The following is a 22,134-nucleotide window of genomic DNA, read 5'->3' as shown; positions in this document are numbered from 1 at the left end:
TAATAAAACAGAATATAAATGTTTTGTATAAATTTTAATAATAACCCATTTATAACACGTTTACAATATGCCAGATTTTTTTTTTTTTTTTTTTTGTCTTTTTGTGACCTGTAAGGGGATCTCAACCCTTGGTGTGGTGTCATCCGCACCGCGCTCAGCAAGTGAGCACACTGGCCATTCCTATATAGGATCCGAACCCGCGGCGGGAGCGCCACTGCACTCCCAAGCGCCGCACTCTCCCGAGTGTGCCACTGGGCTGGCCCGCCAGATGCTTTGATAGATATTTTCCATACATTGTTTAAATCTCTAGTTTAATGACAACAACAACTCTTTTTTTTTTTTTTTTTTTTGGTCTTTTTCGTGACCGGCACTCAGCCAGTGAGTGCACTGGCCATTCCTATATAGGATCCGAACCTGCGGTGGGAGCGTCGCTGCGCTCCCAGCGCCGCACTCTCCCGAGTGCGCCATGGGCTCGGCCCACAACAACAACTCTTTAATGTCCTTTTTACACACAGAAGCTGATTCAGATAAGCAAAGTTGCTCTGATCACGTGACTCTACGAGGCTGGCCCCAGATTGTAATGTACATCAGACTCCAGCGCTCATGCTCTTTTCTCCACGCTCTGGTAACAGTAGGCCGTACAAAACTAATTAAATTTATATAGTGGCATTAAGAAAAATGCTACTTGAAGCAAGTTTTAAACATATATGAGTAAGAAACAGATTTGAGGTTTTCTCCTTAATCTTCAATGATGTAACTCCTATTACTATAATTATTATCTTGTCACCTTAGAAACAATGCACTCAGTTTGAATTGCTTGATTACTGTTTTTAACTACATGACAAGTTACATTAATGCTCTAACTTACCTTTTTATAGCACTGATTTTCAGGAGAGGAACAGGAATGTATGATCCTCTCTGAATCAAGTATAAGGTATTAAAAAACAATTTATGACCACAAATGTCCTTTTTCCAGATTCTCATGCACTAACATAAACATGCACACCCATGCACACTCACATGTGCATATATACATGCTCACTCAACCTGGTCAGCAAGCCTAGGGCTTTTTTGAAATCTAGGTAGAGGCTGGCACAAGTGTGGTTTATGAAAACCTGAGAAATTTTTCTGTGATTCCTCCTGCATTCTTTTCCCCCTCTTCTCTGAAAATTTTTTCTTGGATTATATACCAAGAATTATGAATTGCCTCTGTAGCTCTAAAAAAAAAAACTTTGGAAATATTTTAAATGTCTCTAATAATATCATGAGATCCTTTGGATTTCAGAGCTTCCCTGATTGTGTAAAAAAGAAAACATCCAGAACTCAATAGCATATTCTCTTTCTGAAGTCACAGTGCTTAAAAATCAAAGAAAGTCCATCAGCACTTATCCTTGATTTTATCTGAATATTAAAAACACCATCCTGGGTGGCTTCAGGACGGTAGGTTTTTCTATGGCTCACTCGTCTTTGATCAAGTCAGATGAAAATCTTGGACTTTCTGGCTTGTTCTTTTTTTCTTTCTCTGAAAACTCTCTCTATTGTCTTATTATTTTCAGCTTGGTGAAATAGCATTAGAGGCCTTTTAGTGTATGCCCTGGAGGAGGGTTTTCTCCTCTTTATTTTTATATCTGAAGTCAGGATGTGGTCTGAGTAACTCTGCATGCTGAAAGTCAAATCATGAGCCAGATCCCTTTTTCAAATGACTCACTTGCAGAGTAGCTCCATGTCAGTGTTTGTCACCTGACTGAAAACCTAGAGAGATGCTGTAGAGTTTTTCTGTGGACTAACAATGGTGATGCAATCAGAGTTCAAATAATGTCAAAACACTAATGACCTAAGTTGGCATGATTCCAGAATAATGCTAAATAGAGGAAGTCTTATATTCTCATAATAGAGATATGTTATGAGAAATGCATGAACTGTGTACAAATAGTATAATCCTGCACTGCATAGGGATGTTTCAGTCAGCAGTGGACCGTGTGTATGTGACAGTTGTGAGAGCAATGGGCTATATTTAGCCTGGGTGTGTAGTAGACTGTATCATCTAGGTTTGCGGTAAGCACACACTATGATGTTCACACAACGCAATTCTCAGAGCATATTCCTTTCATTAAGGGACACATGATTGTATATTACATATAGATGAATTCAAATAAATAATTCTCAGGAGCTTATATAGTTACAAAGCAGAAAAAGCTTACTTGATGCCTTTATATGGTGTAGTCACCTCATAACACGTTTAACATACAAAGGTGTCTGTGGAGCTCAACAGCTCCAAGATGAACTAGATCGATCTTAAAGGCAGAAAGGTTTAAATCCCAAACTTTTGCAGTAGTTCCTCCTGTTTCTTGTGATAACAGGGATTCTCACTTTTTAGAAGTCAAAAGAGCTGGTGCAAGAAGTGTATAAGGAAGAACATACACAACAGTCTTTGTGATTGATTTAGGAATTTCCAAAGAAATTTTGATGAAATTAGATTTTGCCATAAATGCTGACTTTAAATTTTAAAATTCAGGATGAGATTTCATTTGTAATTAATGATCCCGGAATGGGGTGGGGAGGGAGGTGGTAGGTGGGTTTTCTGTGCAAGAGTTTAGTAAAAGGTGAAGGATTTATTTGCTCTGAAGAGAAGCCAGAGTATTGTGCAGGTATTTAGGATCAATTAAGTTTTTTTCCCTCCCTTTCTTCATATAGTGTAGGTATACAGAAAAGTGTATATTAATCACATAACTTGAGAAATGTACGGCTTGATGAATATTATCAGCACCCCGGAGTCTCCCTTACTCCCTTCAAGTTATTACCCTTCTCCTCCAGGGTAACCACTGTCCCTGGCTTCTAACAGCAAAGAGTAACTTAGGTAAATGGAATCCTACATAATCTGTACTCTTATCTGGCTGCTTTCATTCTGTGTTCATTCATATCATTGCATGTAGCTGTACATCATACCGCATCATTGTCATAAATTATTCCATTGTGTGACTGTGCCACAATTTATCCATTTTATTGATGATAGGCCTTTGGATCTTTTTCACTTTGAGCTATTTAAAGTAGTGGTATATGAATATTCTAGTACATGACGTTTGAGGAACAGATACTCATTTGGGGATAGCATTGACCTGAAAGTGGAGTTGCCAAATCAACAGGTATGTTTATGTTCAGCTTTAGTAAGAACTGGTGAACGGCTTTCTGAATTTGTTGTATCGATTTATGATCCACCTTGCAGCATGAAAGTTCTAGTTCCATATTCTCACCAACACTAGGTATTAAAACTACCTTCCATTTTTAATTACCTTCTTTGTTCATTAGTGCACTCATTCAACAATCACTGATGGATTGTCATGACAAGTGCTGAAGACACAAACTCAAAGGCAGATATAAAGTGGTTGCTTTCAGGAAGCTCAATAAATGAAGACAGAGGTAAAAATATATAGATAAATCTCTTACAAGAAAAGGTGCATTTATTTCAGGCTGGAGAGGAAGGTTTTTCAGAGGCAGTAATAATGGAGCTGAGCTTTGAAGATGAATAATTTTGCTAAGTGTATAAATGGCAAAATGGTACTCCAAGCAGTATATAAAGGGTAAAGGTGGCATGATTTTAAGAGAGGATTTTCCTGTAGAAAATACAAGTTGTTAAACATGAACATATGATTGGATTGAAGAGTGGTAAGACATGAGGCTGGACAGGTAAGCAGAGGACAGATCATGAAAGGGCAGTATGTTTTATTTTAAGAAGTTTGCCTCTTTCTTTGAAGTTTACCTTCAGCTGCTTTAATAAGATAGTGTTTCATTTATCAACTAGTGCATAATAAAACACCACAAAACTTAGGGACTTAAAACAGTAACAATTTCATAATGCTTACAGCTTCCATGAGCCAGAAATTTGGAAAGGCAGAATAGGTAATGATTTTTCTTTGTTCCATGATATTTGAATCCTGAGGTGAGAAGTCTAAAATTGAACAACCGAAGGTGATTCAGACTCCTGGAGGTTAGAATCATCTGGAGACTTCTTCATGCACATGTCTGGCACATAGGCTGGGATAACTTCACCTGCTAACTGAAAATTTTACATGGTTGCTCAGGGCTCCAAGAACAAGTGGTCCAGATTCCAGTGAACAGAGGGAAAGCTGTATGGTCTTTGTGACCTAGCCTCAAAAGTCCCATTCCATCATTTCCTCTGTGCTCTACTTGTTGGGGCAGGCACTGGGCCTCTCAGATTTGAGGGGCAGATGGGAATCTGTGGCCACGTTTGCACACTACCACAGTGGCTATCTTACTCTATGCCTTTATTCCATTTTCTATGTGTTATTTAGTCATGAAAATTTTCTAGTCTAGTTCTGTGTTTTTCCTACACATTCTGCCTGTGATTTGAATATCTCCTAGTTGGCACCCTGGTTTAGAAAGCACAGTCTTGACCATTGACCTCTTTACTGCATAATTGACATATGGTTTTATAAAGAAGAAAATGTATATATAAATTTTCAATGACCAGATTTACTTATCTACTTAACATGGTTTGGCATTTATATATTAACTTTTGAAAGAGGAATACAAATATCCAGACACAAATTAGTGCCTTTACATTTTAAACAAATCATTATGCCTTATAGTTAATGATACATCTGGTACATTTCTGTGATGAATTTCCAAACTTAATGTCTTGACATTTGCTCAGTGTCAGACTCTTTAAAACCTGAACGTAGACATAGAAAGATACATTTAAACATATAAGTGTATGGCTTTGGAGCAGGAAATGGTACCCTTCAGTTACAATATGGAGATCTCTTAGCTATCAACTTATATCAGTGTGTCATTTTATAAAAATGTATGCCACAGAAACATACTTTTCTCTTTATAAAATTTAAGGTAGGTTTCCTTTCTTAGTTCTTTATTCGTCTTAAGTTCACTGATTGAGGTACTTTTTATAAGATTCTTCAGTGTCCATGAAAATATTAGCACATTTTAGTTGCTATGGCTCTTTTTTTCCCCAGCAAGTTTTCAGTTAATCTAGGTAAAGTTGGAAAGGAAGGGAAATTTGAAGTACACAGAAAAGAATATATGAATAGTTTGGGTTGGTGGCCATTTTGTGCCCTTATTTTTAAAGGTGTGATATTTATCAAAGTAGAATAGGAAGGTTTCTTGTCCCTTAGGAACAGGAGCTGCGAAAGAAGACCCCAACCCCATAGCTGTATAATTGCATTACTCATGGTCTAGAAACCCATTATTTTATTATCTAGAAATGTTCCCTAGCTGTGCACTGATGGATCACAGAACTAGGACAGCAGTTCAATATTTTATGTTTTAGAGGATATGACTTATTTTGATATTCTGGATGTCTAGGTGCCCCAATATGCCATGTAGTGGGAATGGTTGAGGGAATGGAAATAAAAGGTCTTTTGCTGGCTGAGCTGTCACTCTAGTGTAAATTGTCCTTAGGCAGGTAACTGTTTACATGGTTAAACATCTTTAAAATGTCACTAACTTGTTTTATGAGATGGGTCTGTAATTATTTTTGTCTACCTCCTGTTTCCATGTGATTATAAAACTAGGTGTGGTGATTTTATTTTTGATGGCAGTTTGACTATTGGAGACAGGTCTTTTGGCCCCTAATGCTAATATAACTGGGTGATGAAAATGATTATTCAGAAGTCATAATTATGGTGACCATGTTGATGGCTCTATTTTTTATGGAGTTAACTTTTTTTTTTTTAAAGTCAGTATGCCTCTATACACTCCTGTTACCCATGAAAACTCCTTTTCTTAGTTCAGGGACTTAAGTAGAATACAGAAATCTGTTTTCTGGTTCCCTATTTATATTTTCTGACTCTTAAATTGTCGCCATCAGGAATTATCTGGAGTCAGTGATTGCATCTGCTGAACTTATTTCTCATTAGAAGTTCTCTATCTCCTGATTTAATCCAGGGCATTTAACCTAATTGGACATGATTGTTTTTTAATTTGTTTAATTCCCAAATTGAGGAAATGTTCTATATTTGCTAACTTATATCATTTATCCCTTGAAATAAATATATATTGGAAATCTTTACATTATGAAACTGAGTTGTATGTGTATAAGCTACTGACACATTTTCTCTGCTATGGAGATTTTTAGTCTCTGAAGATTTGTTTTTTGAACTGAAGAATGTTTAAAATAATGACTGCCCTATAGCAAGTAGTGCACATATAAAGCCTGTTATCTCGAAGAGTTATACATACAACTGAGGCCTTGTTCAATTAGTTTTACTGTGTCATCACAAATTCTTTTTTATTTAAAAAAAAAAAGTAAATATATCAGTTGTTGCATAGAGGGATATGCCTGGCCAAAAGATGAACACTCTGTGCCTTCCAGAATCATGGAGAAATAATAGTTCCTCTGATTAAATTAGGGTAACGTCTTGGATTTTACCTGCCTGGAAACCAGGGTCACTGAGTAAAGGGAGCGAGTAATGTCTCCTGATTGCCTTGCCAGTCTGAGTCATTGCACTGAAAAAATGGCCATCTGTTGCTGGCTTCATACACATAAAAACCCCATGTATCATTTTGAATTAACTTGGAATGATCACAAAATGTGCATTTATAATGAACATATGCTTATTATGTCTTATATTACAATGAGTCAATGCAATGGAGCATTTAGACCCAGGGAGTAAGTTGGCAAACTTAGATTGTGTTTGGTTACAATTAAGAGTTGGGAAATTCTTCTAATAGCATAGTTTTAAAATTCCTTAAAATTTGGAATTTAGACTTAATGAGATTTTTAAAATGTGTTTATATTCTAGATATGATTTTTAAAGTATTTTTCTTGATTATGTATATCTACACAAGGGGTTTTCATAATGGTCATGGAAGGATTCATATTATTGTTTAATTCAGTTTTTCCACAGCTTTCTGAAGTGTCCTCATGTATTAATTACATATACATGTATATACATGTGTGTATATATGTATACACATATATGTGTGTATATTTATATAGACAGAGATTATAATCTCATTGTAGAGATTTGCAGTAGGATTTTTTCTTTTAATTGATATCTCTCTGTTTATTGCATTCAGCCATTGTGTCATAATCTGTATTAACATAAAATGAGTACAAATGGTTACTGTACTCCAAGTCCTTTTACCTGTAATCTAGAGTGAAATAATAGACTGTACCGTATAACCTAGGCATATTTAATATGTTACTGGGGCATAGATTGTTATTGCCAAACACACTTCCCCTCTTTTCTCTTTCATGAGTTTTTTTTTTTTATTCTCCTACCTCATAAGGGTGACTGATGAGATGGTGTTGGATTATCTGTTTATGGCTGTAGACTTGAGGGAACTAAACAAAGAGTCGAAGCCTTTCCTATTTTACTACTGACTTGATTGTTGTTCTTTGAGTCGGTTGGGTATTCTTTCCTTGAAATACTGTGAACAGTTTGAGATCTGACAAAGGTAAAGTGAGGGATTAGATCAAACATAAGAGAAACCTTTTGTATTTATTAGCTTATGACTCATTCATAGGGATCTGTAATCTTTACCATAATGTATGTGGTTTGCTGCCATGTGGATTGTGGTACTGAGAGGCTTTTGTAAAGTTGTTAAATTACTGCAGTAATTCATAATTTTGAACCAATCGTTGCATAGATATTAATGAGGGAGCTAGTGGTTTTTGGACAGAATGAAATACAAATTCATAGCTGTCTTATAGTTTGATAAAATAATCTAAAAAGCAGAAAACTTCTTTTCAAAATCCTTTTACCTTATCATAACCTTAAATATGAACCTAGCCTTGTTTTTAGTTTCTGCTGACAGATGTAAAACAGTGTTCTGCTGCTGCGCCTTTTTATTTCAGGCAGGTAAAAGTTATTACAGCAGTGTTTTCAAATCAAGGTGAATAAAATGCCATGGTAATGCATAGGATGTAAAATTCAGTATGCAAAATTTGCAGTTTGATTGCTGACATGATTCTTATTTCAGCACTTTAGGGAGCAGAAAAGAGACATGTCATAGAGATTAAGCACTGGAATTCCACAGATCTTGTAGTTTAAAAAAATGAACACATGTCACACAGGAACTTGAGAGACAAAACCGTTGTTTAATATAAAGAGTGGCATCTTTAGCATTAGGATTTTCTTTCACTCTTAATCAAAATTTTAAGAAGTATATATGCATCTATGCATATATTCTGATATTTGTACAATTTGGTATTCCTGATTGATATTGTATATTCAAATTACTTTAAGAATATATGAATGAGAGCTTTTTTCACATGGAAAATAACTTTTAAAAAACATTTTAATTGATCTCATTTAACTAAATGACAAAAAGAATTATTGCTAGGATTATAACTGTGCTTTTTTTTTTTTTTTTTTTTTTTTTAACAAGCTGATTAAATCATTTGACACCACTTGGTCACTAAGCAGTTGCTTAGAAAGTGTTCTTTTGTTCCAGTTAACTAACTCCTTTAATTAAATATTAACAATTTGTAGGTGCTGTATATCAATGTCAGAGCAATTGGCTAGTTAAATGGTTCAAAGTACTAAGTAGTAAATTTTACTTTTTTGAGGACTTAATTTCAGCATCTGAAAATAAATACACAAAGTTTTACTGTCACTATCTCTAAATGATGATTCTTACATTGAAGTTTTAATATACATTTCCTTGTATGAAATAGGTAGAATTTGTGTAGGTAATGTTTTCTTACAATGTCATGGGCAGCTGTTTTCTTCAAGGCATTCTTGAGCCAGTCAGTCATTCTATAGCAATAGTATTGAACTTTGTCAAGGACTGCAAGAAATATTGTGAATATAATAGTGAGAAAGGTTTATGGGCATAGTACTTGTTTTATTGGAAAAAAGAAACAAAAGGAAAAGCTAACTCACTGATGGTCTCACAGTTCTCCAATCACTGCTACTAGCTTTTCAGTGTATTTTCTTCTGCTGGTGGTGGTTGACATTGATTTTTTTTTTTCCCCCTCCCCTAGCGATATACTTCTTACTTTTTAAAATGAAAACTATTCTTCATGACTTGCATTCTTAAGGCTTGTGTGGAGTTCTGTTGAATAGATATACCATGATTTGCTTCACCATTTTCCTGTTGGTGACTATTTTTATGTTTTTACACTTCTAAACAAACATTTAAAGTATCTTCTTAGAATAAATTCTCACAAGTGGGATTACTTTGATTTGCGAACACATCTCTCTTTTGAGAGATGGAAATGTAATTGGTGTAATTTTAGATAAGCATAAGCAGTGAATTTATCATTTTCAACAATGTTGAAATTATTTTCACCAATGTTGTCGTGTTTCTCTAGCGGGGCCTGTCAGTGTTTTGGACTGGAGAATTCGGTTTTTCTTCAGCTTTATTTAATTATAATTGGCAAATAAAAATTGTATATATTTATTGTGTACAGTGTGATATTTTCATATATGTATACATTCTGAAATTGTTAAACCAAGCTAATTAACATATTCATCACGTCACATACTTAATGTTTTTTTTTTAAATTTTTTATTTTATTTATTTATTTATTTTTTATTTTATTTTGTCGATATACATTGTGGCTGATTATTGTTCCCCATCACCAAAACCTCCCTCCCTTCTCCCTCCCCCCCTCCCCCCCAACAATGTACTTTCTGTTTGCTTGTCGTATCAACTTCAAGTAATTGTGGTTGTTATATTTTCTCCCCCCCGCCCGGTTTTGTGTGTGTGTGTGTGTGTGTGTGTGTGTGTGTGAATTTATATATTAATTTTTAGCTCCCACCAATAAGTGAGAACATGTGGTATTTCTCTTTCTGTGCCTGACTCGTTTCACTTAATATAATTCTTTCAAGGTCCATCCATGTTGTTGCAAATGGCAGTATTTCATTCGTTTTTATAGCTGAGTAGTATTCCATTGTGTAGATGTACCACATTTTCCGTATCCACTCATCTGATGATGGACATTTGGGCTGGTTCCAACTCTTGGCTATTGTAAAGAGTGCTGCGATGAACATTGGGAAACAGGTATACCTTCGACTTGATGATTTCCATTCCTCTGGGTATATTCCCAACAGTGGGATAGCTGGGTCGTATGGTAGATCTATCTGCAATTGTTTGAGGAACCTCCATACCATTTTCCATAGAGGCTGCACCATTTTGCAGTGCCACCAACAATGTATGAGAGTTCCTTTTTCTCCGCAACCTCGCCAGCATTTATCGTTCAGAGTCTTTTGGATTTTAGCCATCCTAACTGGGGTTAGATGGTATCTCAGTGTGGTTTTGATTTGCATTTCCCGGATGCTGAGTGATGTTGAGCACTTTTTCATATGTCTGTTGGCCATTTGTATATCTTCCTTAGAGAAATGCCTGCTTAGCTCTTTTGCCCATTTTTTAATTGGGTTGCTTGTTTTCTTCTTGTAAAGTTGTTTGAGTTCCTTATATATTCTGGATATTAATCCTTTGTCAGATGTATATTTTGCAAATATTTTCTCCCACTCTGTTGGTTGTCTTTTAACTCTGTTAATTGTTTCTTTTGCTGAGCAGAAGCTTTTTAGTTTGATATAATCCCATTTGTTTATTTTTCGTTTGGTTGCCCGTGCTTTTGGGGTCGTGTTCATGAAGTCTGTGTCCAGTCCTATTTCCTGAAGTGTTTCTCCTATGTTTTCTTTAAGAAGTTTTATTGTTTCAGGGTGTATATTTAAATCCTTAATCCATTTTGAGTTGATTTTAGTATATGGTGAGAGGTATGGGTCTAGTTTCATTCTCCTGCATATAGATATCCAGTTATCCCAGCACCATTTGCTGAAGAGGCAGTCCCTTCCCCAGTGAATAGGCTTGGTGCCTTTGTCAAAGATCAGATGGCAGTAAGTGTGTGGGTTGATTTCTGGGTTCTCTATTCTATTCCATTGGTCAGTGTGTCTGTTTTTATGCCAGTACCATACTGTTTTGGTTATTATAGCTTTGTAGTATAGCTTAAAGTCAGGTAGTGTTATGCCTCCAGCTTTATTTTTTTTGCTCAGCATTGCTTTGCTATATACTTAATGTTTTTTAGAGAGAACGTTTAATATCTACTCCCTTAGAAATTATCAATGATAACATTATTATTAACTATAGTCTCCATGCTGTATAATAGATCTCCAGAACTTATTCATCCTTTCTAAAATTTTGTACACTTTAACATCTCCCCTTTTCCTACAACAACCCACTCACACCACCCCCTGCCCCATTCCTCGTAGTTACCATTCTACTCTCTGCTTCCATGAGTCTGATTTTTTTGATTCTATGTGTAAGTAAGATAATGCAGTATTTATCTTTCTGTGCCTGGCTTTTGAACAAATGTCCTCAGTGGGGAGTAACTGGGGAGAAATGAAGAAACTTCGTTTAGCTAGGTCTATTATGATCACAAATACATCATATAAACAAACATGTATAATATTTCATTTAATAGGGGCTTTGTCTAATTGGAATTCTTTTTTTCCCCTTGATTTTAGATAAAGTTTTCTACCTATTTACTGCTGTGAAATCACATGCACTTATTTCGTGGTTCTCGTAAGTTATTTGTGTATGGAATATTATGGATGTAGGTGGCAGGGTGCAGTAACACTCTTTCTATAGTTTATTATAACTATGTGCTAAGAGTCATCTAACCTTCATAGAGATAACAGATAATAATAGCTCCTTTTGATATTTAATACAGGTCCTGGTGTAGGGCCTCAGGTTTGGCAGCATCCAAATTTAGGGATATCTTACCATGAAGTTTATTTGACCGATAAAAGCTATGAGTCACCTGAGTGATATGATTTGAAAAAGATACTCATCAATTAGATTGATGGATATAAAAAGGGATTTTAGAATAATAATTTTAAAATCATTTAACTTAAAAATTCTATCAGTGCGCAAGCATGTAAACATAACTTTGTAATTTGTGTGAATGAGAAATTATAGAATTTGCTGATTATATCATTGATATGAGCAAAAATTATGAGATAGCCAGAAAAGTGAACAGAGAGGTTTTTGGCTGCCTAAGGAACTTGTTAGAACTGAAAATCTAAAGTATCTGAAAAAATAACAATGAGAAAGAACACTATTCATAGATATATATGGGTTATAGTTTATAAACTGGTGTTGTAGGAGAAACCTTGTTAAGTAATGCTAAAAGTCCTCAAATGTGTACTTCACATAGTTGTCACACATACTAATTGAATGCCCAAAGAACATGCTTCTAAGTTTGAATAACTTGTTCTGCATTTCTGGTGGGAGTAAAGGCTCCCATCTTCCTATTTATCAGTGTTGTTATTTCAAGTTTCTTGAAACACTCAACTACCATTAAATTGTCTTGTTACCCTGTTGAAGCACAATTTAAAATCATTTAAGAATTATTATAGGATAGCCAATTAAATAAATACCTGAATTATGTGGTGGAATGATTCATTCTTCTTTCTCTCAGTCTCTGTAATGTCCATTCCCCTTTACTTGAGCATCCAGTAGGTGATGGGGAAGAAAATTACACTAGTGAATCTGTTGTTTGACAAGATCTGGAACTAGATCAAAATTTCAGTGAGAAAAAAAGAAATACAAAAAAATTCAAGTAGTGCATTCATTTAAGTAAACAAATGGTAGCAAATAAGGAAAAAAAATCTTCAAGGCAAGTAATCTACTGTTGAGTTTTGTAGGAATTTAGACGTAAGAGAGGATTGACTTCTTTAGCCATTTTAATAACTTTCATTATGTCTTTTTTCTTCTACAACAAATAATAGTAAAAATAAAATAATACAAATTATTGGCTCTTTTATAATTTCCATTTCTCTGCATCTAGTAGAAAGCTTTCCTAGGTAAAGTATTTTCTGCTCACAAATTTCCTACCAATTGGAGAAAAAGTAGAGCTGAGATATCTCCTCAGAGGAGGGATGAGATCATAGTCCATGTCTGTAGTAGGCTGAAAATGTTCCCCAAATATCAGATTTTATTTCTGGAGACTATGAGTATGACCTTTTATGGAAAAATATTTACAGATGTGATTAAGCTAAGGATATTGAAATAGTGAGAGTATCCCTAAATGCAATCGCAGATATCCATGCAAATGGAAGGCAGAAGGAGATTTGACTACAAGCAGAAGAGGGGAAGGCAACGTGAGCGAGGAGACAGATTGGAGGGATGTGGCCTCAAGACGAGGAATACCACCAGCCCACCAGTCCTTAGAGGAGACAAGGAACTGAGTATTCCCTGGAGCTTTTGCAGGAAGTATGGCCTGTGACACTTTGATTTAGACCCAGTAACGTTGATTTTAAATTTCTGGCTTTCATAACTATGAGAGAATAAATTTCTGTTTTTTTAAGCCACAAAGTTTGTGGTAATTTGTTATAGCAGCCATAGGAGACTAATGCAATATCATTTCCTGCTTCTTTCGTGGGTGGGATAATCTTAGGATACTTTGTCAAGGCCTCATTGACAAACCAATTAGGAAAAAAGAATTGAGAGATATTTAGTTTATTTGGAAAGATGAATGTGGAAGTGTTATTTGCCTTGACATTTACTTTGTTACTGACTTTTTCTGGTTTTGTGGCTTCTATTTCTGTTTTTCATTTTATTAACTGAATTTTGATAAGTGACACATATGTATGTAAAGTAGCATTATAACAGGAATAATTAGATGAGAATATACTTTCATAGTGATTTACTTGATTTCAAGATACTTTAAAATTACTTGAAATATAAAAACAAAGCAATTTGAATATATAATTGGGATTTTATAATAGGTTCAGCTCTAGAATAATGAATGTTAGTCATTAATTGGAAGTTAATTGGCAACATCGGCAAAGTTTATCTTGTATTTTGGGGATTGCATGCTTCAGTTGATACCTAGCATACAACTGGGATTTATTCACACCACACCTCTGGGTCTGGTATTATATTAAGTTATGAGGAATATTAATATTGCTGCAGAACAATTACTTGTTCATTTGCTAACTGATTAAAATTCATGCATAATTTATTGAAATGAATAGAGGTTTTATAAATAAGCCTCCTTGTTCTCAAGGGCCTACAAATGAAATACGTATGCTAATATAAGGCTAGTTTTACCTCCAGCATAAAAAATGTAATAGGTAGTGGTATATTAGTCTCATTAATGCTAGGTTTCACTTCTCATAATCATGCTGTTAATCAATATATATGCTTCTAAGCCTCTCTTAACATTGCCACAGTTGCACATTTGAGCTATTGCTTTGATTATTGGATTGCTTTTTTTTTTTCTTTTGGCCTAACCATAGCAAGTCAGGTGTAAAACTTACCAGAGTGAATGGCCATCCTTTAGGCCAAGAGCCTGATTACAACAACTCATTTCTTCATATGCACATAATGCTAGTGTTGAATATTAATTTCCAGTTTTAAAAATGTATATGCTCTCTGGCAAAAATGAAACAAACAAAATAGTATTATTTAGTATGTATTGATGTATTTAGAAATGGAGAGTAATTTAAAATTCTTCAAACAATGCCTAGGTTACCAGTGAATAAATTGTAATATGAAGAACTTAAATAACATATTCATGTTTATCCAGCTATTAATATGTATACGTTTTTGAAACTAGGCCTCCTGCCTCCAAATTTCAGTTTCTTTTTTATGTAACTTTCTTAAAAATAGAAATCGTATTACTATATTATGCTTTACTTTTTCACTTGTTTTTCATATTATGTTTTGGTGTAGCTTTTTTCCTCCCTTTCTCTCTCTTCCAGCTTCTGTGTTCCTCTTTTGTTTTCTCCTTATTTTCCATGGCAAGGGTTTGCAGAGTTCTGATGGATGAGATTTAACATTTCATATAGACACATAAGGCCAGAGTTCAGAATACCTGTAATTAATAGATTAACCAAGATATGTATTTTATAATTCATTTGGCATATTGTTCTTGTTCACTCATTAGGCTATCAGTATCAGACCTCTTCAGGTCATTGTTGAGCTGTGTCATGAGTGGGGCATTTCTCCTCTTGGGTAGAACCCCAGTGAGTTGTGAGTTTGCCATGGTTTCTTACTAAAATTAGTCAGTATATGAGCAATCTGGAATGAAAACAAACATTGCACTAATAAGGCAATTGAGTGTATTCATAAAATACAGACTGCTTCTTAATATGCACAGCCTTTAGATAGTCTGGGAAGACATTTACATTTTTTCTATTATGCTCATTTCTCTATTCAGTTTCATTTTAGTTTAGAGCTTAGAGAATATATCAACTTTCTTTCTCTCTAACTTTTGTAAACTCTGAATATAAAAGTTGTTAGCTAGTTTGTAAAAATTTTAGGATATGAAATGTCTAGCTCTCTTATTTTAGCCTATAAAAAAAATTCTAAATTATTTTGGTTTTACTTAAACTTTTTATATTGAAATTCACTTGCGAAATTGGAAATAGTTCACCTGCTACACAATTTTGACTACATATCGTAGAAATTTATGAACCATTAGGAATAATTTTGTGGTTAAAATTTATAAATCAGATGTGAAGAACTACATTTCCATAGAAATATAAATAATTCTATATATATACAGTTTATATAGCATATGTTATCTTCTTTGATCTTAGTTTTATTTTCATTTAAACATCAGTATAGTGAATCACAAGGTTGTTTGGTTCATATCCAAAGCGACTTTGAAAGCTCTGATCATAATGAGCCATGTTTATTTGAGGGGAGTAGCTTGTATTCTTGAAGTGATTTTGGATAGAAAACAATTTGTTACATTTGTTATTTATTACAGTATTCTGATTATTTTCTACACAAGTCTCCGTTTAAATTAATGTATTCATTGATTTATTGTTGTTATTTCTCTCCTGCAATATCACATTGATACCCAATGTGTATAACAGCCTAGCAATTAGTAGTTACTCAGTAAATTTTTGTCATATGAATTTTGAAGGAATATTCCTTGAAATGACTTGTGTAGGGATCCAGGCCAACTAGTCTTATCTCTTATTTAGGGATGTATGTAATTCAGGGATTGTATTAGTCAGTGTTCTCCAGAGAGACAGAATCAATAGGATATGTTATAAATATATGAGAAGGGATTTATTAGAGGAATTAGCTCACGCCGTTGTGAAGAAAAGTCCGATAATTGTCCGTCTGCAAACTGGATGCCAGTAGCGTGGCTCAGTCCAAGTCCGAAGGCCTCAAAGCCAGGGAAGCTGATGGTGTCCTTGGTGTTAAGTCCTGGAATCCAAAGCTGAAGAGTCTCGAGCTCTGACATCCGTGGACAGGAGAGAAGAGAGTATCCCAGCTCCTGTGGATAGAGAGCGAGATTCACCTTTGTTTCTGACTTTTGCTCTCTCCGGGCCCTCAGCAGATTGGATGGTTCCCACCAATATTGAGGGCGGGTCTTTCCCACCCAGGCCACTCAGACTCTCATACTCATCTCTGCCAGAGATACCCTCAGGGACACACCTAAAAAGATAGCTTTACCACGTTTCTCGGCATTCTTTCATCTAATCAAGTTGACACCTAGAATTAACCTTCACGTGGGCTTTAAAGCGAGAAACTAGACTTTATACGATAAGGGTTAAACAGCAAATTCTAGGCTGCAGCCAAAAATTCTTTTTTCATTTAAACCTGCGTAAGAAGATAAAATCTGTCTGTCCACCCCACCCCCTAATATAATGCATTGCCATTAGAATAGAAAATCCAGTTTGAAAGATATTGGCTGCATGTTCTTAACTTTCTTCTACCTGCATCTTCTCCCGTTCACCCCTACCTGGGGTGGGTCAGGGTGAGGGAGCGTTGTGTGGTTACACTCAACAGTTTTCTTTTATGTGATTTGCTCTAACTCTTAAAAAATAATTTTTAAATCAATGTTTGGCCAGTTACCACTTTATTAAGATTAACACTTTCTTTTAAAGTCTTTTAACTTACCTGAGAAGTATGAGAAATGTTGTTCCAGAAGTTTAGAGAAAACCCCACCCTGATCACAATGTACTCATTAGTACTTCGTGAGTTAATATTCTGTGTATACAGACCATATGGACAGAGCTAGAGCGGCAGAGTCTTTCATAAAATCCAGTATCTCATTTCAGCTACATTGCTGTTAAGGAGGGGAGGAGAAGTACTCTACTATGTTATCATTTCTATAAAGCAAATACTGAAATAATGTTTCCCAACATTTCCTTCAAGCAAAATACCTTAAGCTGTACACAATTTAATTGCACTGTACCTTTGATATTCAAGTTTGATATTTGATTCGTTGCCTTGTCACATGCTACTCCCAAAGGCCAGTGACATGCAGTGGTTTGTGATTTTGCCTGGGTGTAAATTTCAGTTTCTCACATTGTGAGGTGGGTTTGTGGAACTAAGCACCTGGCATAAGCTTCTGAGGTCAGCTTTGCTATGCCTTCCTCCTCATCTCAACTGCAGGAACGCTGAAGAACTGAAAAACAAAGCAGGAACAAAAATACCACTGATACCACTTGGCCATGTTTCATGAATGAGATAAAATGTGAAAGATAACTGTACTCTGTTAGTAGCTAATCAGAGCTATCCATCTCTAAATATTTTCTGTTTATATTTCCCTTGTTTACTGTGCCTGTACAAGTTTATCTCCTGGAGAGTCATGTTTTTAATAAAAGAAACCCTGTACTAAAATGGTCATATGCCATCTGCAAAAGCATTTGCTCTTTAAAAAGTACAGTTGCCAGACCACTCATGCCCTGGTTTTCTTTTAAATATTTAACACGTACTCCTAAATGAATCATTAAGACTGTAGGCTTTGAGAGACATTTATATATCTATTTTATAATGTTTTAGATTTTTGACTAATTAGAGTGCACATTCATCTTTCCTAGAACCACCAAGACCCATTGCTCCTCCCCAGCTGCTTGGTGTTGGGCCTACATATTTGCTGATTCAACTAAATGCCAACTCCATCATTGGCGATGGTCCCATTATTCTGAAAGAAGTGGAGTACCGAATGACATCAGGATCCTGGACAGAAACCCATGCAGTCAATGCTCCAACTTATAAATTATGGCATTTAGATCCAGATACTGAATATGAGATCCGTGTCCTTCTTACAAGACCTGGCGAAGGTGGGACGGGACTCCCAGGACCTCCACTAATCACCAGAACCAAATGTGCAGGTAAGACTGAATAGCAGGCCATTCTACTTTATGAAGAAATATAGTATAAGATATATAATATACATGCAATATTAAAAGTTCTAATTATTTGGTACGTGATGTAGTCAGACTTTTCTAAGAATTCCAAGAAATTAGGTAAATCCTCACCTAGATTATTTGAATTATTTAAGAGCAATGCAAGTGCTTATCTATTACTCCAGTATTGTTATTAATCCAGAGTCTTTTCTTGCATGATAATTTTGATGAGCCTGCTTTGTATTCAGTCCAGAAATCTCTGATATCTGTAGGTGAAAGTGTTATTGAGAGAAAAGGCCTTTTCAATTCAAGCAAATACTGAACACTGTGTGGAAATGATCTTCCTCAATAATTTTGTTATAGTCAGTGCAGAGGCCATATCTTATAGATAGGAAAAGTTACTCTGGACAGTGCCTCAGTGAGATAAATATTCTATTCAGAAAATCCTGTTGAGGATTAGCTCAGCAGCTTGACACCCAGCTGTAGTATATAGAGAAGTGTTTCTTAAATTTTTAAGCCCTGTTATTGACTTCCTCATGCTTGAAACAGAGTGGTGAAAATAATATATGGAGAAAAAACAAAGAATAAAAAGTGAAATGAAAAATAATACATAATCATATATCCTGATTCCTGAAAGGAATTGTTAGCTTTTATTAAAAGCCGTTAAAAAGTTTAATCATCTAAGGTATGAGTGTATTTTTTAGTGCATTATTTATTATTGAAAAAGTTTAATTTTTAGTTTAAAGAGGCATTCTGTATCCATCAAGCATTATGTTGAAAAAATACCTGCACAGTTAGTACATGGACCTATGTGTCACGAACATTTAATAAGGTATGTTCTGAAAATTGAAAACTAAGACATGGGGATCTATAAAAATGTAAGTGTCTATAAAATGGCTTTTGTTTCTTGAACATCTGTTTATTATTTACAGTATTGTCAGGCTACTCACCAAGGGCACTACTGATCTACAATCAAAGCAAACCCATTTAATTATCTTATATACTGTAATCCTAAAATATTTTAACATCCAGATCCATTTATTTATATTAATAGTACCTGTTGAAAGATGTTCACCAACAGGAAGTTTAACTGCTTAACCAGTAGTTGGGGATTTAGACACTAGAGAGTGCACTCATTTGCTGGTTGCTGTCATACATTCACGTGGTGGTTGAAAAGCAGCTCAATTTAGAAAGTTTCCATGACGCAGCCTGAACCCCACAATTTGCTTTTCAAATATCATTTGTAGCTGTGGCTTCCCATTTGAGGTCATGTGACAGATTGTTTCCATGGTAGGATATAAACTTTCTGAGAAACTTCCTCTTTAAAGAGGAAGCAATGTGGAAACTGAAAAGTAGTTCACTCTCTATTTCAAAATTCATATTTGGAATTCATTTTACTGAGAGTATTGCGTATATATGTTTTCTAATAAAATTAGCTTTCTTTCCTACAGTTAGTTTTTATAATACATATCCAAATGATAATAATAAGCAATAATTTGCTATTTCAGTGGACTTCCTCTTGACCTCCTTTGCCAGATTTTTTTTCTTTTAAATATCTCATTGGTTTTACCTTTTATTTTCAACAAAATAGGCTTGTAAAAAATTAGTACCACATAGTGTATTGTTAGTGTAATGTAATTTTTGTTTACTCTAGTAATTATTTGAAGTTGGTCGTTGGTTGCAGAGCCATGGAGATTGCAAGTAAATAAGGCTGTTTTAAACTAGTTATACTATATGAAGTGGATGAAAACAACATGCTAATGAACATTGATTTATCCCTATTGAATGCTTATGTTTAGAGAGCATATTGAATTGTGATAAGTGAAAAAGAGATTATAAAGGGCTTTGCGGTATTTTATCCTGAGAATGACCTAATCTGAGTGGGAGGGGATAGAGTAAAAATAACTTACACTCGTAGCTGCTTTCTAACTTATAAATGCCTTGACATTTTGGAATTATATTGGTCCTTTTATCTGATTCTTTATTTGAGAGACATTTAATTTGTGTACTGTCTGTGGCATAAAATGGTATCAGGCTCAGTCACTTATGGTTTTGCTTCCAACTGTAGAAAGTTTATTTGCATTGAAATTTCACATGTGATAAGTCTTTCTCACACATGTTTATTATCTCACACATGTTTATTATAGTTAATTATTATAGTTAATTAGTGTCCTTGTAAGGTTTGTCTGGTGCAAGTTTTTAGTGGGAAAAAGACTAGATTTTTCTAGTGCTTAAAGACTAGATTTTTCATGTATATTGTAGATTTGAGAGAAACCATGGTTACCATTAGGAATGTCTACTAATCTTGTTTTATAATTAGAAAAGGAGGGAAAGCTTATGAAAGTATATAGTATTAATTTTTAAGCAATCTCTAAAAAGCAGAAATTGAATACAATTGATAAACCTTATATATCTAAACATAGAGTCGGTGTTACTTAAAATTATGTTTGTCTACTTCCCCTCCTCAAGATCCATTTCCCTTTCCCCAAGTCTAAGATCCCTCAGACTTTACCAGTACCACTACTAGCCTCAGCCTGGGATACCATGAAACAAAATAGAACACAACTAATGCTAATCAGATAATAGCTGATTTTTAGTACAGATTTCAAAAGCCTAAAAATTCTTTATAATCTGGGGAAATGATCTTTTTGAGACCCCAAACATAACCTTTGGATGAAGTTCTCATCTAACTCTATTAAATTGTGCATGTACTGAATACTGATTTTATTTTGTAATTTTTAAATTTTTTAAAAATTTTAACTTCTCAGTATACATTGTAGTGGACTTTTGTGACCCTTTACCTGTTCCTCTTTCCCCCCTTCCCCTCTCCCCCTCACTGCATCATATCTGTTCACTTGTATTAACAAGTTCAAAGAATTGTTGTGATTGTTGAGTCTTCTTTCTGCCCCCCACCCTTTATTTGTTTGTATATTTATTTATTTATTTTTAGCTCTCACAAATAAGTGAAAACTTGGGTTATTTCTCTTTCTGTGCCTGACTTGTTTCACTTAATATAATTTTCTCTAAGTTCATCCATGTTGTTGTGAATGGTAGTATTTCATTCTTTTTTGCAGCAGAGTAGTATTCCATTGTGTAAGTATAGCACATTTTCCATATCCACTCATCTGATGATGGACATTTGGGCTGGTTCCAACTCTTGGCTATTGTAAACAGTGCTGCAGTAAACACTGGAGTGCAGGTATCCCTTTGGCATGATGATTTCCATTCCTCTGGGTATATTTCCAGCCGTGGAAAAGCTGGGTCATATGGTAGATCTATCTGCAATTGTTTGAGGAACCTCCATACCATTTTCCATAAAGGCTGCATCATTTTGCAGTCCCACCAACAGTGTATGAGAGTTCCTTTTTCTCCACAACCTCGTCAGCACTTATCATTCTCAGTATTTTGAATATTAGCCATCCTAACTGAAGTGAGATGGTATCTCGAAGTGGTTTTGATTTGCACAGGCCAATATGCTTGATGAATATAGATGCAAAAATTCTCAATAAAATACTAGCTTACAGAATACAGCAACACATACACAAAATTATACACCATGATCAAGTGGGATTCATCCCAGGGATGCAAGTTTGGTTCAACATACACAAATCAATAAATGTGATACCCCACATCAATAAAAGGAAAGACAAAAACCATATGATCAGTCTCTATAGACACTGAAAAAGCATTTGACAAAATTCAACATTTGTTCATGATAAATACTCTCTACAAGTTAGATATAGATGGAAAGTATCTCAACACAATTAAAGCCTTATATGATAAGCCCACTGCCAATATCATCCTGAACAGGAACTAGACAAGGATGCCCACTCTCACCACTCCTATTCAACATAGTGTTGGAAGTACTAGCCAGAGCAATCAGAGAAGAGAGGGAAATAAAGGGCATCCAGATCAGAAAATATGAGGTCAAACTGTCCCTGTTTGCAGATGTTGAGATACTATATACTGAACAGTCTAAAGCCTTTGTGAAAAACCTCTTAGAGCTGAATGCTGATTTTAAAAGCGATACTGAATACTGCATCTA

At 34.9% G+C, this 22,134-nt stretch overlaps 1 protein-coding gene across 6 annotated transcripts in view; it reads left to right on the top strand.

The window, feature by feature from the left end:
* PTPRK (protein tyrosine phosphatase receptor type K) overlaps positions 1-22,134 on the top strand; it is a 558,957-nt gene that overhangs the window by 332,687 nt on the left and 204,136 nt on the right. For all 6 annotated transcript variants that reach the window (XM_063096107.1, XM_063096103.1, XM_063096106.1 and 3 more), the window contains exon 7: positions 17,781-18,074. In XM_063096107.1, the coding sequence (XP_062952177.1) occupies positions 17,781-18,074 (294 nt within the window). The remainder of the gene's footprint in view (positions 1-17,780; positions 18,075-22,134) is intronic.

Source organism: Cynocephalus volans, chromosome 5 (assembly GCF_027409185.1).
Source record: "Cynocephalus volans isolate mCynVol1 chromosome 5, mCynVol1.pri, whole genome shotgun sequence".
Lineage (NCBI taxonomy): Eukaryota > Metazoa > Chordata > Mammalia > Dermoptera > Cynocephalidae > Cynocephalus > Cynocephalus volans.
The sequence above is the reverse complement of the archived record's forward strand: the minus strand, read 5'-3'. Positions and strand labels throughout refer to the sequence as shown.